We start from the raw sequence: 18,876 nt of genomic DNA, 5'->3' as shown, positions 1-18,876 counted from the left end.
TATCACCATGATTTCTACTTGAAAAGCATTTCTGGCTAATATGGTACAGATCTTCATACGTTTGTAGACAAACTTTTCCATTTGATACATGGAGGGACTGAGGTTCAGAGAGGGAAAGGGACCAACAGAGCCTCACATTCAGGACCCCAAACTAAGCATTCTTGGCAACTCCTGGCCTCCAGCGCATGGTGGACCCTCAATAAAAGTTTTTGGAAACATCCTTTCACCTTTAAACCTCCACTGGCATGCATGTTACACATGCTTGGAAAGAAATCCCTTTGTAGGTCAGAGATGTTCTCTTTGCTCAGAAACCTGAGGCCGGGTTTTCTTTTCTAAAAAGATTTAGCTTGTTGCTAGTAAGCACATAATGCCCCACCTTTGTGCAGGTAGCGTTTTTGTTTTAGAGTTTCGAAAAGACCAGTGGGAAAGCAGGAGAAAGAAGGATTTGGTGAAATTAAAACACCCACTTCAGCTTCCATGGGTCTCACAAGGCTGTGGGTTGGCAGAGGACAATACTGGTCCTGGGAGTTTTCCAGGCCTGACCTGGTTCTCTGTCCCTTATCCCCCACCCCTAAGGAGGCTGCAGTTTCCTCCTCTCTGCGTCCCCCTCAAATCCTGGGTGTTCACTGCTCAGGAGGCATATCTGTTGTCTTGTTTTGCAGTTTCAAGGATGTCCCTTCTGCAGCCCCCTCCCCTTGAGGGTACTATCTTCTTCCATCTGTATCCTGTCTCCTGACACAGGGCCAGGTCTACAACGGAACACGATAAATGGGTATCAAATAAATGAGTGAACCCAAATGCTGAGGGAGGAAAGTAGTATGAGAAATACTGGGAGGGGGCTTCACAGTGCCTGGAACACCCGGGGAGAAGATTTGAGGGGGTATTTCTCAACTGCAATGACCACTACACATGACCCCTGAGAAACAGAGGCTAAGAAGTCACTCCCAAATTCCACCATCTAGGAGGTGGCTGGGTGTCTGCCATGACGACACTAAAGTCAAAAGTACAACTTTTTACACAAAACCTGCCTCCACACACACCCATCCCACCCCTGAAATAACTTGCTCTATGTAAATGAGATGGTTATATGCATGAACTCTGAAGCCAGACTTCCTAAGTTCACTTCCTGAATCCGCTGCTTACTGCCCATGTGAGCGACTTAGCTAATTTCTTTGGGACTCAGTTTATGAAATGGGGATCATAATATTTCCTACCTCAAAGAGCTGTTTAGAGGATCAGACAAGGTTGCTTTTGTGTAAAGTGCTTAGAACAGGGCCAGGTACACAGAAAGCCCTATGTAAGTGGTTCCTGCTTTTATTAGTTTTATGAGAAAGCTGGGAATACAGCACTCATAATTAGACGTAGCGAGACACTTCTATCATTTGTTGAAGAAAATTGCCAATAATGAGCTTGGGCAATTTAGCTGGGTATGATGTCATATATAGGTCAATTCTGATCCCTATTGCCTTGCATTTGTTTCAATTTCCAGTTCTGTTGTTCCTTAAAAATTAATTTTACTGCTTTTGCTGGAGAACTAGAGTTACCATTTTAGAAGTGTTTTTGCTCAATGTGACAAGCCCCGAGGAATCAGCAGCATGAAGGAAAGGTTGCGGAAGGGCAGAAGGTCAGACCACACTCTCCCTTTCCCCACTGCAGGCTCCCAGGCCACATGTGGGCAGACCAGAGCTGGGGGAAAGGGCGGAGTTTTCACACGGATGTGAGACTGCAGGAGACCTGGGCTGGACTTCTAATGTCTAAAAGAGAGTCTCACTTATTGAGAAGAGGCCTGTTCTTAATATCGATAACCCAGAAGCTCTTAAACCTGCCATGAAACCATCAGGGGTAAAGGAAGGGAGTTTGGCCATCATAAGGTTGAAGGAGTGACTAGAACAAAACCAAGCCATTTTCTGTTTGCACGCTACCAAGTTCAGCCTATTCCTTCACCAATTACACTTGTGTGGGCTCGTGTGGGCATTTCCAAAAATCAAGGTATAACATTAGATGTGCCGGTCAAAGTCACCCAACACAAGAACAGAGTCACAGGGGGACTCTACAGTGGGGGAGGGGTGTAAGAGCAGTGTGTGGGTGGGTGGTAGGAGGTCAGCTTGCTCCTTCAACCAGTGTGGACAGAGATCCACGGGGGCTCCCCCAAACCCATGACTGAACCCCTTCCCCCAGCACAGGGGTGATGATGACAGCAGAGGGCACCGAGAGCTGGGAGGAAGCCTCAAAGGGTACTAGCTGGTCAAAACGACTCTTGATGTCTTTTATTTAACCACCTTCCTCCCTTGACCCTGGACGTGCCAGAAGAGCAGAGAGAGACAGCTGGCACCACCCCTCTTTCACAGAGCAAATTCTGAGCCACGGGGAAGAGAGGCTCTGACTTTGATGTGTGAAGTTTTAAATTGGACCAAACTAGATGTCTTTGTAGCTGTTTTAATTATCTATCCAAGACTGACGTGATGGCTGAGCATGGTCAGATGCTGTGCGATTTCCCCACGATGTCATCGGAGGACAAAGCAGGACGGTTGGACAGAGGACTTTGAAGGTGGGCTCCTCAGAGTGAGTAGAAATACAACCCGTTTCCATTGGTACATTAACGGGTCCACCCCTACGCAGCAAATGGGCTGACAGAAAATGGGTACAATGCCAATTTCATACGGTTATCGTACGGGTTAAACAAATTCATACATGTCAAATGATTCATACTGTCCCCTAGCAAATACTACAAATAAAATTCATTCAACCTTTAGCAAATATCTGAGGGTCTATTATGTGCCAGGCAGTATTCTGGGAGCTAGGGATTCACAGTGAATAAAAAAAGTCCTCATGGAGCTTCCATTCTAGAGAAGGAGGTAGATAAAACACAAGCAACTAATATAGTTATATAATACACTACGTATAATATACATAATTATACATAATATACATAGTAGTATCATATATATATACAGGGTGCCAAAAAAGGCATACAAGTGGACACTTTGGTCAACGTTGCTCAAGCAGTAGTTCTCTGTAACCAGAAGTGTCTGGACGCTGATGGTAACCACTTTGAGCACCTCTTGTAACTGCAGAAGTCAAACATAACTTGTATTCTTCTTTTGTTATCAGTATACATTGAGTATTACAATTTTAATACAGTTTTCCTTTCTTAAAATGTGCACATATTTTTTTGGCACCCTCTGTATATGGTACTTCAGACAGTGATAAGTGCTATAAAGAAAATTAAAGCATGGTGAGAAAAGAGAGGAGATAGGATGAAATGGGGCCAATTTTAGACAATGGTGATTTCTGCTATTGGTAGAGCTCTTTACAGTTTTAAAAAATGCTCTCATAAGCTCTGTCCCATTTTATCCCTAAAGTAATTTGGTGAGGGGTTATTCCTGTCTAAAGATAAGGAAACGGAAGCACAGAAAAGTTAAGTGACGCCAAGTTCGGTGGCCTTTCATTGCCCAAAACAACATTAACAGCAGGGAAAGGCCAGTTCATCCAGAAGCCTCAGCATTCTCTGCAAACCCTAAATTAATTCCGGGACCTGAAGTCAGCACAGCATTACAGGAACCGAGGCTTACAGAGCTTGGCCACAGTGTTGGAAAGAGAATCTCGATCTTAGATCTTACTTGCAGCAAAGCAATTGCTGTCATCCACTTTATCAAGAACAGTATCCCAGCCAGGAGAATGGGAAATGGGTACAATGCCAATTTGCGGGGAGAGCTTCAGTGCTGATGGTTATTTCATCTCAGCTCCTCTGCAAGCTGGGTGGGGAGACTCCCACCAATCTAACTGTTCTCTAAAAACTAAGTCGCAACAGAGAAAAACTCGCCTGCTCTGAGTTCAAAGTTCATAGATAAATTGTTAAGTTCGGACAGATTTGCTCAAAGGAAGACTATCTACAATTACACCCCAAGGTCTCAAGGAGATGGCAGCTGCAGCATGCGGGGAGCCCTTGGGAAGGGCAACTGTGTCTGGGATTTCAATTCAACACACTCGGTGTGTAGCTCGCCCTCAGCAGGCACCTTCTCTCCTACACCCACAAGCACAGCCGCAACTCCTAGTGCTTTTGAAATCCCTGGCAAGACAGCTGCACGGCTTTTGCATTTGTGCTTTTAATACCATTCGAGTATTTCCTTGCTTTAGGACTGAAGATCAGATGGAGCTGGTTTTAATGATTATTTTGGAAGCAGCTGGCACTATAATTCTTCTTATAGAGAAAACTTATTATTTGGGAAAATTTTGTGAATAGCCATGTGGGGCATAGATGTCAGCAGAAACCAAGGATCGGGGAACAGAGGAAATTTGGTAGAGGTGGTCCCAAGAAGGCGGGGAGAAGCATGGGGGGAACAGAGGGACGTGGGAGAGGAGGAAAGAGGAAGCAGCAGAGCAGAAGGGCTGGGACTAGCTGTGGGGAACGGGCAGGTAGAGGACCAATGAGCCTTCAGAGTGATGGGGAGGTGGGAGAGTGCCTCGAGATGGAGACGTCTGTTCTACAGGACACTGTTTGGGATGTAAACCTCTCCAACAAACTTCAATCTACTAGGATCATGAATGCTTTCAGTGGGCTGTCTTCTGCAAAGCAAAGAGACCCCTGAGTTTCCTCCCTGGCTCAGAACAGGGCTGTCCAGTAGAACTTTCTGTGGTGATTGTGTGTGCCATATGGTAGCCTCTGGTCGCATGTGCCCACGGAGCGTTTGATATATGGCTAGTGTGACTAAAGAACTGAAATTTTTAATGTTGCTTAACTTTAACTTAAACAACCCCATGTGGTGAGTGGCTACCGTCCTAACTAGCACAGGTGTAGAGAGAGGAGGTACATGCAGAAGGACAAGTCCCAAGTCAGGGTGGCCCTGAGAGTGCAAGTGCCTTGGGATTTGCTGAAATCTTGGCGGCAGGTTGAGACTTAAAGCGGGAACAGAACTGGGGTGCCAGGAGGAGGGGCAGAGTTCTGTAAATTTTACCTAGAGCATGAGGTCAAAGAAACCCTCAGCTGGCAACAGGGTTACAAATGCATTTGTGCAAAAGGGAACAGACGGTCCTTACAGAAGCAAATTGGAGTTTCTAGAAATGGTAAGGGACTTGTATCTGCGCACAAACATCTCATGGAGAAGACACAATAGCGGCTGTAATGGTACATGGTAGGTGTTACTCAATATCCGAGCTATTGGATGATTGAGTGAACAAACCTTCCATCACCCACCGACATCACCCTCTGAATCTGACCTTTTCTCCTAAAGAAGGTAGGAGTTAATTCCCACTTCACAGCTCAGAGGGCTGAGGCTCAGAGAAGTTAAATGGTGAGTCCAGGAGAGTCAGGATTCTTGGTCTTTTGGTTCACCTCACCTGCCCCTCCATCTTAAGAAGCCTTATCTGGGCTTTTCATCGTGGCTGCTGTGAGAGTGTGTAGACGCAAGTGAATGCTCCAGGACCACAGACATGGCACAACGCTCCAGGACCATGGACACATGAAAAAACTCCAGGGTCCCACGCACTCCTGCTGTGCTTTTCCTTCTCTCACCAGGTGAGAGGCTCATAGTCTCCCTCCCTGGACTGGAAGCCCCTACACAGCAGGACCCACGCTGGGTGCCCTCCGGGTTTCCTCTGCCACTCAGTTCAGCCCAGCTATCACCAATGCTGAAGAAATGAATGAATGAAATGGCAAACGTGGTTTCTCCACTGACTTTAAAAAACTTCTTTCTACTTTGGAGAAATGGTGTTAATGCATCACAAAAACATGTCTCCCCACCCCTCCAAGTCACCACAAAGCATCTTCCCATCTGTTAAGTGGAGCCAATTACCAGCCACTCAGTTTTGGACTCTCCAGCGGGGTTGGCTCAGGCCTGACACCACTTTTTTTTTTTTTTCCTGATGATGATTTATCTGTTGGGGATCTGAAAAAGGAATACTTGAAATTTATACACTGACCTCTTTCTGCCATTTCACTCCTTGCTATGCCTGCACTCAGAAAACTGTACCACTCAGGAGAGTGATTACAGAACAAGCCTGCCTAATTTTTTGTTATCAGATGCAATACAAATTATAGAAAGAAAAAGAAGCTAATAAAAGGAGAAAGAATTTAGGTGCATTGACTCAAATTAAGTTGGGTATTTTGGAAGTGTAAAAATCTGGATTTTTTAATCTATCGTATAAACAAATGATCAGTCTTAAAGAGTGCTCCAGCAGCTTTCCTCACCCTGTGAAGTATGAACGATCAGGGATAACGATTTTTTGTAGACACAGCTCTAAGCGTGGAATATATTTTTATCATAAGAGGACAGTCAGGCCTGCAGTGACAATACAAACAGCACCACTCCCAACGATGACTCCCTGATGATACAAGACCATTTCCTAGTTTCTCCAAGGCTTTCACATCATAAGGCCAAGGAGTTTGCCTGTCCCAGGCTCACTGACATACATATAACACACTTGTGAGTTCAACATTTGCCTCTCAGAGAAAAGAAGTTACTATCTGCAAATTAAGTACTGAGGAAGTTCAAGTTAGACGTTCACTTTGCCTTTATACCCTGTCTGAATTGTTCGACGTTTTTAATACTTGGGTATTATTTTGTTTTGGTATTTGGTCTGGTATTCCTTTGTTAACAAGTGTTTGAACTTGTTAATAGCAAAGTATCACAGCAAAGTTAAAGTTACCAAAGTATGGACTTTGGTAACTTAAAAAACACACACCAAAAAACCAACAAGTGACATGATTAAGAATTGTGCACAAATTACTTAAAAGGAGGAAGAACGGAATAAGCCTGGTTAGGCGGACTCACCTTTCCAAAGCTGGCAGCATTGACAGGTTGCGTGTCATTCTTCTCGCAGAAATCCAGGTAATGCATGTAGAGTGCACTGCGAGGAATGCAAACCCCTTCTGCAATCTCATAGTTCTCCTCCAGCCTGCGGGAATAAATGTCCAATGAGCAAACCCCAAGCAAGAAGGGTATGTTCTTCCTAGTCCTCCTTCAGAGCTGGGAGGACCTTGGAAATAACTCTTCCTACAGATGGGAAAGCGAGGCCCAGGAGGACAAAGCAACATGCCCAAGGTCCTGACGGAGTTAGTACGTTAGCAGGTTCAGACTCCTGGCCCCTGTGGGTATGACCTTGGGTCACTTGTTCAGCCCAAATTCCCAAGCCTTCTCCTCTGTGCTGTCATTGGCCTGGCTATATTTTGGGTGGATCAAGTTCCCCCAAAACTCCAAAAATGATACAGGGTCTTGCAGGTGCCCTACTGAGCCAAGCTTCGAACTACACACTCACTTGCATAACCATTTCGAATAGATGTCAAAACTGAGATTGCTTCTTGGCTAACAATGGCAGTGCATGGGGACGGCCTGCAAAGCAAATGCCTCAGTAGAGGCTGCCAGCGGGACAGTCACGGACCTGCTGATTGGAGGGAGGTTTTCCTCCCACCGCAGGGAGCTGAATGTCCTGGTGTCTTTAGGATTGCCTCCTCTGCTCGACTAGCACTATAGGATTCTATACCTATTACCTTCTAAATGAGGATAGCTTAGCGGTTCAGGGTAGGAACTTCCCAGCTGGGTTTAAATCCCAGCCTTCTCACTTGTTGGCTTGGTGACCTTGGGAAAGTTACTTAACCTCGGGCCTCAGTTTCCTTTTGGAGGTGATTATTGTAACCACCTCACAACAACCGCCACGTGGTTGCTGTGACGCTCAGATAGAATGTGTGACACGTGTCAGCATGGTGTTTGGCACATGGTGGATACTCAGTAGATGTGGGACCTCAACAGCATCCATTTTTCTTCTCCATAACACATTTCTGGGCTCCTATAATGTACAGAATCTGTGCTAGGTAGTGGGTCTATAAAAGTAAACGAGATACAGTTTATCTTGTTTTTTCCTCTTTAGCCCAAACACCAGAATGTAGGTATCCCAAAGAATCCTGCCTCCTTTGTCACAGACACACTGAAAGGTTAAACACTTTTTCCAACAGAACTGCTGGGGCACGTGACAATTTGGGGATTCTCTTTGGGCCCTGAGGCCTTCAGAGCCTGGGGCACACACTGTTAAATAAACTCACCAACAGAAAATATTTCTCCTTTGACCATGAATTGGATTTTGGGAAACAACCCACAGTCATTTGGAACCAAGCTTGAGGGATTGTAACTGGAATAACCCTTTTCTCCCAAACTTTTTTTTTTTTTTTTTATAGTTGAAAATAAGGCATGATTCTAAAGCAATGAAATACATGTCCTCGAGTGGCTTCTAACTTTCTGTGAGGGCACTTGCCAAAGAAGTGGCCCAGCGCTGTCGTAACTGAAGTAGAATGAGGACACGGCCTCCTGAGGTGCCCACTTGAAAGGGCAGCACTTGTTTGGCTCATTCCACCATGTGGATGAAAGAAAATCAGTTCAATCTTTCATACTCAAACCCCAATGGAGGCTACAACCCTAGATAGGCTCAGATAAATGAAAAAGCCTGGTGCTGAATGGTCTCGGGTCACCTAGCACCCACCCCCCTCTTTTGGGAAGGGGAGCATTGAGTAACTCTTGACAATTTTTAGCAGTGATTCAGGAAGTACTTTATGCAATCTTTTCTAGCAACCTAATTCCTTGAAGCTGGGATGGTGTCTGAGTCACTTCTGCACCCTTAAATCCAGCATATCCCTTGGCACACAGCAGATGCTCAGGGAGTGTGCGATGAATACATTGTCTCAGTCAGACATTCACTCACAAGTGTTTATTGATCTCTTCCCACTTGCCAGGTGCTGGGGATACCACAGTGAGCAAGATGGTCCTTACTGGCATACAGAGAACAGAGTAACGGTAGACAGACAGGTAAAGACACAAGTATTCTTTCACACATATTTACTGAGTGCCAGCAGTGTTCTAAACAGTAAAGAAGTGGCAGTGAATAAAACAAAAGCCCTGTCCTAGAAGGGCTCACATCCTAGGACATGTGTCCCCAGCATCAAACCTCGGAGCTCTAACTGTGTTTCCCGGTGGGAAACTGGTTTCACATAGAGATTAGGTTTCACGGCACTGTCCTCAACTTCCGGTCTGGTGTGTACGGGAATCAGCTCGCTAGCTTAGCCTGGACCCTGAAATGCCACTCACAGTATTGTTTCTCTATACAAGTGAGTTCAGAGGTCTAAATAACCAGCGAACGCACAGTCTTGTGGGGGCCATCTGAATCAGACAGCTTTCACAAACTGGGGTCTCACAGACGTGCTTTGTTTGGCCTGAACAGTGTTGGCCCAACTTTTAGAATTCAGGACATTTCACATTAGAATCTGGATTTCTGGCTTCTTTTGAAAAGGCTGAGACCTGGCAACACTGGGCCCATATTCCCGTATGACAACAATTGGCCAGAGTTACGTGTGCCCTCAAATTGGCCAGAGTCCTCACTCCTCCCTATTTTTCTTAAACCCAATCCACTTTCTGTTCCTTGCCTGGCTCCTGTAGGCTCTTGTGTTGACATAAGACACGGTCTATGCCCTAGTTCACTCGGCAGCCTAATTGGGGAGAGTCACGCACAGAAAGAAGAATATTTAAGTACTGCAAACTGCTGGCCATAGGTGCCGTCGAAGTTGGAAATACAGAGATTAGTGTTACGAGAGCAGATAATAAAGGTTTCAGGGATGAATTGGGATTGCAGCTTTGTAATAACAACAACAGCCAGCATCTGTCGAGCTCTTACTGGGTGCCAGGCACTGGGTATTCATGCTCTCATTCCATCCTTACAATAACCCTAGGAGAAAGGTATTAGACCCATGTGTTAGAGGAGGAAACTGTGGCTCCGAGTGGAACTCACGTGCCCAAGGTCACGCAGCTAGCTAGTGAAGGGGAGAGTCTGCTTCACGCTATACCACTGTGGTATTCTCCACGGCAGAGGGAAGCCCAGGTAAGAGGACAGGCAAGGATGAGAGACAAATGTGGCATGTGCTTTGGATGATGGAGACACTGGTCTGAGTGGAGAAGGAGGCTTGTAAAGGAGTATCTTGAAGGAAAGAACCATGGAGGTGGGACATGGAGAATCTTGAAATGCTCACAGAAGAACATGGCCTGGCATAAGAGTTTAGCAACCTCTGGAGCTGAAGAATTACTATGAAAGTGTTCTTTTCAGAAGGCAATGGAGTGGTACTCAGAGAATTGAAAAAATAAAGACTCAGAGGCAGGAAGACCCGAGTGTTTCTGGGATGCTGTAGGAATCCTAATGAGGTCATCGATAACAACAGCAACTAACATTAACTTAAAGCTTAATATGTTCTGTTTGGCAGCAATGGGTTGAGTATAAAAGAATGCAAAATAAGAAATCCAAGTTTTATAGGTTTCATCTTAGACAACTGAGAGTTCCATTAAGCAATTTCCTTAACAAGCTTTGACTCCATCTCCCGTGTGAGGCATACACGTGACCAATCTGGGCAGCTGGAACTTTGTGCGTGTCAAGCTGTGGGGAGGGGGAAAGTATCTCCTACTGCTAACCTTTGCTAATGAGTTCCTAAAATTAAGTTTGGCCAGAAAAATCCATGGTCACATCGAAAAACGTGCATTTCAAACCATTCAGAATTCATCTTATAAAAGGCATACGATCCTTTCAAATGATAGTGGGCCAGTGCAGCTCACGGGAGCGGCATGATCAAATTCTCTCTTTGGAAAGGTCACTTTGGCATGGGGGGAGGAGAAGGTGGAGTGGTGAGGCCTGGCACACAGAGGCTGAATAATTAGCGTTTGCTGAATGAATGAAAGAACAAATGAGACCGATCAGGAGCTATTACAACAGTCCAGGCAAGAAGTGATGGAGCATGAATTGAAGGACTGACCATGGGGGCAGAGGTAATAACTGCTGGGTGTGGGTCTCATGTCTCTGGATGCGAGAAGGGTAGGAGCAACCAGGGCAAGTTGTCAGGTTGCTAACTGGGCTGAATGGATGAATGGGGGCTCCATCCCCCAAGATTTAAAAACACAGGAGAGGCAAGTTATGGGGGGGGGATAATGCTTCCAAATGTGGTGTTAAAAGAGCAGTCTCCCAGGTAAATTCCTGCTCTCCCCGCCCACTCATTAGTTTACTGAAGCTCCCTGTGCCTCAGTTTCTATTTGTTGTACCCTTGGCTTGTTTGCTCATTACATCTGGCCAAGAGGTCATGGTTACAATACAAGGTCAAGGTTAAAATTCATCTCATTAACTGAACCCACAGCAGCAACAAACTATTTGAGTCAGATGGGTGCAAAGCACAGATCACCCAGCTGAGCTAATTAAGCGGTTATCTGCCAAAGGCCAGAGCCTTCTAAATAACTACATTTCTACCCATGTTTTGTTCCTCCTACCAGAGCTTCTTCGCCCCAAAGCATCCAGGTGGCTTATGACTATGAAGCATTTTAATAAGTTTCATGAACGAACAGATGTAATTGGCATTAAGGGCAACTCTGATGCTTTTGATAAGTTTCCACAGGAATAACATCGTGACACCTTTCTCCAAACCTCCTCACAAAATCCAGAGGGCCCGTGGGTGCGCTGAAGTTAATTGGAACGTCCACTTCTGTGACCCAGAACAGAAGGCAGTTAATGATTTCTCTTCATATCTGATGAAATTTCCCTTTTCCTCCTCATTTTTAGAGGACATCATTAGTCTGGCATGGTGAACAATACTCCATTATACCTGGATATTTTTAATGATCACAAAGGAATTCCCCACTTCTTCCATTTTCTGATCTTCTATTCAACAGCTTGATCATATTTGAATTGAGCCTATCCTATTACGGAGAGATAATGAACTTAGTCTACTAGCCAACATGAGTTATTATCTGCAGCGCCCCTTTTTAAAAGCCCTCTGCACAAGGTTTCGGCATGTGCCATCCTAGGGCACAGGGAGGAAGCTTTGCGTTAGCACTTTACAACCGAGAGCAAATGTCTCAGCACCTAGCATCATCACTCCCCGTTCTCATCCTACACCTATGTTTTCTTATAGGTACACGTGGGCTTGCCGTTCAAAGTCCCCACTTCTCGAGGCCTGGCACACGTGTCTACAAGAGAATTTTCCTTCTATTTTACCAAAGAAAAGACAACAGGATTTAAAAAAAAAAACCAAAAAAACTTTGCTGAAGTAGTAACTTATTACTGAGGCTGCAGAGGCACCATTTGCTACCGTAAGCCGTCCCCTCCAACCTTTCCATCTATCTCCTGGGTCTACACTACAGATAGGGCCACACAGGACATCTTCAGCTGTGCCCCCTCACACACCTGTGGGAGTATTCCTCCATGCTGGTCGGTATCAAGAAGTAGAATTGCTGGAGGCACATATTAAAATGTTAGAGGGATTGCAAAATTACCCAGTCAAATAACTTTACCAGTTGGCACCTTAACCGCAGCACAACGTTCTTTTCTTTTTCTTTTTTAAACAGGACCCTAGCTCCACAACAGGGCATCTCATTCTCTGAGACGTTTATACCCTTCGTGGTGTTCTGCTTAATTATCCTTTCTCCATCTGTAGCTGCGGCTTCTGGCAGGACGCGGTCACACTTTGCCATTATTTAGCACCTCTGGTTGCTTTCAAAGCTAAAAATGTTCAACCTCCCTTTCTGGAACTTGAACTATGAAAGTAAATAATGTCATGTCAGCACTGAGTAAAGACTCAAGTCAGAAACGGATGCAAAACATCAGGCATTGGTTATAGCCAATGTGTCTGGTCCAGGAGCTGTGTTACCTGGTCTAACACTTCAACATACTTTTTTGGACAAGTACCAATAAGAATGCAGACATACAACACTAAAAATATTGTTATACAGCCTGGCACATGGTACCTCTACCTCTGGCCTCTAAGAATATTTTAAAGAGAAACATTATTAATTTGAAAGATTGGAAGCCCATCAACCACCCAAGGCCTCATTTTTCCTTTTTTAAAGAAAGAAAAATGCCCCCCAAGAAAGTGATGATCTGGTCTTCTTCCTTAGGGGAAGGGCCTCACTTCCTCTCTACATCGCTGGAAGGAAAAGTGGGTCCACCCTGCCAGTGCACAAGCAGCTGGGAGTGACACAGGCCACAAGGGAGGTGTGTGAGAGGGCGAGGCCGGGCAGGGGACATGTGCTGGCAGCAAGCAGGCCAGGATGGTGGAACAGGCTGCTTTCCATTCCGAAATCCTCTGCGTGAATAGAGGTTATTGTGCGGCCAGGATTCCAGCCGCGCTTGCCATCCCCAGCGGGTTGGGCTTTACTAACCCTCGTGACTGAGGATGCTGGAAAGTGTTTGGCAGGAGGCATTGGACAATATTTGCCTGTTTTCTGCTGGGGGCTGCCTGCAGATCATGTGGCCTCGATTATTTTAGGCTGCTTGGCTGCTGTGTTATTTGTTCTTAGAGCAGGGATGGTCTGTAGGGCACTGGGAAGAGGCTCATGGCAAGGTGAGGGGAAGGTGGTGAGGCAAATAGCTCCTAACCCAATTCCCAAAACAAGCCAAACGTGCCAGGAGAGCTCTGCCCTACTGGGTGAGGCCAATGTCCTTTCCTCCACATCCTGAGGGGCTGCACATGGCCACTGGAGTGAGGGGACAACATGAAGGATGTAAATGCCTCAGAGAATGAGAAGCCACGTTGTGGAGCCAGCTTCCTATTTCTTTTAAAAGAGCACTTTATGCTGCCGGTGAAGACATAAAATTGTAAAGCCATCGGCGTGGGCAAGTTTGCAATCCCATAAACATTTTTCTGTGCACCCCTCACTCCACTTCTTTTTTTAATCTTTATTAAATTTATTGGGGTGACATTGGTTAATAAAATTATACAGGTTTCAGTGTACGATTCTATAATACATCACGCGGTGTGTACTCACCACCCAGAGGCAGCACTTCACTTCTTGAAGCCCACACAGGGGAAACACTGAGCAGGCATGCAAGGGGGACACATCAAGATGTTCTTTGGGGCCCTATTTGTAATGGCGAAGATGAGATTTGGACATGCGAGAAACGGTGAAATAAATTCCACAGCTGTCTTATGAGGAACACTGTGTAGCAGTTAAAGTGAGGTTGTGCTTTATGGACGAATGTAGGTATAGCTTCAGGACACTCTACCGAGGAGGAAAGCAAGTTGTGAAGCAATATAGTGTGCCAGGTTGTATAACAATATTTTTAGTGTCAGATATCTGCATTCTTTTTAAAAAGGAGAGATACTAAATTTAAAAAAAAATCGCAGTTTAGAAACTTCTACCAGCATAAACTATATGCATGTAAATTCATAGGGAAGGAACAGCACATACACACATATGTACACACAGACCTATGCACACAGAGGTGAGTGTGCACACACATACATCTGTACACATATATACTATACACACACGACTGTACACACATACAACTGCACACACACATACATATGCACACAAATGAACTGTACACACATATGTATATACACACATACGGCTGTACACACATACGGCTGTACACATGTACACACATATGACTGTACACACATGTATGTATACACGCGCAACTGTACACACACATATGATGTATGCACACATAATGTTTCTCTCTGGTAATAGGGTTGCTATGGACAGGGAGGCAAGGAATTACATGAAGAAAAGAGTTAGCCTTATCTGTAATGTTTTTGTGTTTTAATAAAGAAATGTATTTCTTGTGTAAATAAAAAATAAAAATGTGTAGTCATTCAATTATTTGTACCTTGCCTTTTTCTAAAAAGCTCACAAAAGAAGGAGGAGAAGGAGGAAAAGGAGAAGGAAAAGAAAATTAGACAAAAGAGACTGAAAAGTACACGTCAGATTTAGCTCTGAGCTGCCTGGTGGCCAGAGCAAAAAGGGGACATATTATAAATTACGTCACTTTCCCTTATAAAATGGAGGGTGCATCCAGCCCCTTTTGAGAGAGTTCTTTTTTCTTTTCTTTTTTTTTTTTTTTTACTGAAACTGTATCCTAAAAAAACTTACTCATGTGGAACTTTACATAGGAGGTCACATGTCCTCCACCACAGTCTTAAGCATGACTCTGCTCCTATTTAAGTTTAGAGAAACATCCTACCTTTTTTTCCTGCTGCTTAAAGACCCTCTCCCCCTCAACCCTCCCCCACCTCATGTATTGCTCGCCTCCTTGCTCCTATGCTCTGACCGTGCAGGCCGCCTTCTGTGGTTCCTTGAACAAGCTCTGCCTGCTCCCATCCTGGAGAGTAGCAGATGCTGTAGTGTGTGCCTAGGTTATTCTTCAAGACTGAAGCATCCTTCCCCTCTGCTGGGAGTTTGGCTCCCGAGGCTGCGCCCTTCTGTAGAGTTGCCCTCAGCAGAACATGCCCTCCCTGTGGACAGCCTACATCCAGTGATTGGGCAAGGCAGGGGAATAAAGGCCGCCACTGCCTCATTTCTGGTCATCTCTTAAGGGCCATCACTTCAGAACTCCCAGCATGATTGCTGAAGCCTCATCAGCACCTATTCTTGATCTATCTTACCCACCACTGCATTCTCAGAGCCTAGAATAGGCCTAGTAAATAGTAGGCGCTCAGTAAACATTTTTTGATGAGTCAGTGACTGAAATTCTATCTTAAAAATATAATGTGCACAGAACTGAAGGACAATTTGATGTTTGAACAACAACTTTGGATAATAATAAGACTAACATTTACATATTTTTAAATCTGATTTGGCCTTGAAGACCGATATGTCATAAAGAAAAGAATCCACTGCCTAACTTTGTGAATTGTAGGATGAAATTTCTTGTGGAATGATCTGTGTGACCCTTTATTTAGAAAAACAGGTATTTTGTATAGAATGAGGTACAGTAGGAGGAGAACCAAATGTGCATGTGGCAGGAAGGAGAGAAGCTCCACTCCAGATATCCTTGTGGGACTCCGAAGGAAGGGGTATGCTGAGAGATCGTCAGCTGTTAAGATTCACCCAGCACCGCTCTACACCACACATTGTTCAAGCACTTTATACACTTTAACTCATTTCCTCTTCATGACCCCCCGATGAGGTAGATACTACTGCTGCCCCCATTTTACAGGTGAGTCAAGTGAGGCACAAGAAGGTTAAGGACCTTGACCAAGGTTACACTGCTGGAAAGTAGCAGAGCTGGGAGTTAATTCCTGGCAGTCTGACTGAAGAGACTTCACTGTCTACAGCCTCACTGTTGCCAGGCAGATGTCAGAGAATCACAGAAAAACGGGACATGAACAAGGTGATTTTTTTCTAGTCCCTTTCAAACTTTTTATTCTGAAATGGGCAACATGTCCAGATTATTAAAGCAAGAGTGTCTGTTGATTCCTTGCATTTCTAGAAACTCCCACTCCCAAACTCCTTTATGTTAATGCCTTCCTCATTTGATGTCCTGGCATTATGCAAATTTGTGCACCTTGAGTTTGGAGGGAAGGGTGAAGCAGGAGATTTGACCAGGGCAGTATAGTAGAATTTTAAACAAAGCAAAAAGCAGCAAATGCAATGAGAAAAAGAATACAGGGACAATAGATGGAAACAAGCCAAAGCACTGGAAATGGAGCTCTTGAAAGCAACCTTTGCTATGCTTGTAGCAAAATAAGTTGACAAGATTGAGTTACATTCCTGAATGCTTTCTCCCAATGCTATTTTCCTCTCCCCTGTGGCTGGATTAGACTAAAGAATCTAATATGATTTGCTCATTAAAGCCCATCTGCTTCCTTTTCTGATTTGTTCTCTTTCCTCCACCCTTCCTGATTTTTTCTCTTCCTTTCTTCCAAAGTATGGGCTTTGCAGTTAAAGAGACTCAGCCAGGTTCCTGCCTCTGCCACTTCGTGGCTATGTTTATATTCAGGCAAATGGTTTAACTAAGCTTTATTTTCCTTATCTGTACAATGGGCATACCAATACCGGCTTCATAGAATGGTGAGAATGAAATGAGACACATGTACAAAATGCCCAGCACGGAGGCTGGCACAAAATAGATTTTAGTTCCTTTCCCTTCCCCACTTCGCTTTCCCTCTCCTTCGTTCCTTAATTCCTTCAGGTTTGCTGGGCTGTAGTGCTAGGGGAATTAGAGCCCTTAATTGACAGGATCCTCTGAGGGGTGAATCCCTGGCATTGACAGCTGTGGTGTTTATAGCTACAACATAATTTCCATGCAAAGCTCTTTGGGGAGAATTTACCTGTAAATACCAAACGTGAGTGCAACCACTTAAACAACATCATTAAATATTACATCAAGTCCAGGAATTCCAAATATTAACGAGAAAGGCACTCTAATAGATAATTCTTATTAATGTTAAAATAATTGTAGTATAATTGCATGTAATTGTTAATTCATTAAGAACTCACTGTTTGGGGTGAACAAATCTATGTTTCTCTATAGTTTGCTGCAACATTATTAACTAAAGTAATGGATTCCATTAACATCAATTAATGGCATCCATGTGGAATCTAGTCCTTGCCGGTGTTTTGATGATGGGAAAAAATCTACCCCAAAATAAAATAAACATGAAAATTTGAATCTCGAAGGTAGATCCAAGTTGAGTATTTCACACATACCTGCAAATTAAGTAGATTGCAGGTGGGCTATTGGGTGTCAAGTTATCATGACAATGTCAAAAGAGCTAAGTGGCATGCTATCCTATCAGTAGAAAGATGTTACATGAGCATCCTATCAAGAGAGAACTTGCTAAAAATGGAACTTACCATTGCAGAGTAGCAGGAGTGGAGTGGGGCTTGGATGCTCTATTATTTTCTTTTTCCTCATCTGTTAAAGGAAAGAAAAGGGAGCTAACTTCAGTAGGAAAAAGTCAAAGGCCTTTCGGCTCTCCCAAGTTTCAAAACACTATGTATCCCTCAAATGCTGATGCTTTGAAAGCAATGATATTTTGGCTTTTCCAACATGTTAGACTCATACTTTAATAAGAAAAAAAAGGGAAATGGACTTTTACAGAAAACACAGCAATTTGAATTTTTATTTGACAATACATTCCAGTTTGAAGAGCTATCTCTCTTCACTGAACAACATGACTGGACTCAGCCAACTTTCTATTTTCCCAACTGAAGCTAGACACTTGATATGACAATGGATCCTACAAAGCAAATGGACCCATTTACTTCTTGTAACTCCAATGGAACAGACAGTGTGGGGTAGGGAGAGTTTAAGAGTTCAGAAGAATCAGATTAGCAATACAATAGAGCAGGGGTTGGCAAACACTTTCTGTAAAGGGCCAGACAGTAAATATTTTAGGGTTTGGGGGCCAAGAGGCAAAATCCAGAATATTATGTATTATTTATTTAACAACAACAACAAAATTCCACAAATTGTTATTGGCAAAATTCAAAATATAATAACAGCAACTGAGAATAATTTTTGTAATACAGATCTATTAATGAGAATTAAATTATTTTGGGGTAGAAGGCAACATTTTTCTTAATTGGGGTTCACAGTTTACATTCCCTATCATGAAATAGATTATGATATAATATAATATAATATAATATAATATAATATAATATAATATAATATGATTATATCTGTTAAAACCGTTTTTTGCTTATAGCCCTATGAAAACAAGCATCAGGCCAGGTTTATCTGCGGAGTTCTAGTTTGTCACCCTCTGCAATATAGCAATCTGAACAACAGATCAATCCTTGCATATGTAAGAAGAATTGCTCACAATTTTATCATGGATTAACTGAGAAATACAAATAATTAGTCTCATCCAATTCCAAATGAGGATTATTGATAAAAATAGTCAATATAAATACAATTTCTTGATCCACAAAATTTGATCCAAGAAGACTGGCACACATAACAGCCTCAAAAGAAAATTACTAATGTCAAAACCTACAAACATAATCACAAAATTTAATAAGAATGTAAAACAATGAAATTAATCTGTTGTGTAAAATTTATATGGAAACAATTTGTACCCATGAAAATAATTTCAGTAAAATAAACATGAAAATGGAAGAAAATGAAATA

The 18,876-nt window shown here is 43.6% G+C and overlaps 1 protein-coding gene across 4 annotated transcripts in view; it reads right to left on the bottom strand.

Moving 5' to 3' along the window:
- RFX4 (regulatory factor X4) overlaps nucleotides 1-18,876 on the bottom strand; it is a 137,401-nt gene that overhangs the window by 76,867 nt on the left and 41,658 nt on the right. For all 4 annotated transcript variants that reach the window (XM_074326253.1, XM_019728443.2, XM_019728445.2 and 1 more), the window contains 2 exons: nucleotides 17,595-17,655; nucleotides 6,771-6,894 (listed from right to left, as the gene is read on the bottom strand). In XM_074326253.1, the coding sequence (XP_074182354.1) occupies nucleotides 6,771-6,836 (66 nt within the window). In that variant the 5' untranslated portion in view covers nucleotides 6,837-6,894; nucleotides 17,595-17,655. The remainder of the gene's footprint in view (nucleotides 1-6,770; nucleotides 6,895-17,594; nucleotides 17,656-18,876) is intronic.

The sequence above is a fragment of the Rhinolophus sinicus genome, linkage group LG02 (genome assembly GCF_036562045.2).
Source record: "Rhinolophus sinicus isolate RSC01 linkage group LG02, ASM3656204v1, whole genome shotgun sequence".
Taxonomy (NCBI): Eukaryota; Metazoa; Chordata; class Mammalia; order Chiroptera; family Rhinolophidae; genus Rhinolophus; species Rhinolophus sinicus.
The sequence above is the reverse complement of the archived record's forward strand: the minus strand, read 5'-3'. Positions and strand labels throughout refer to the sequence as shown.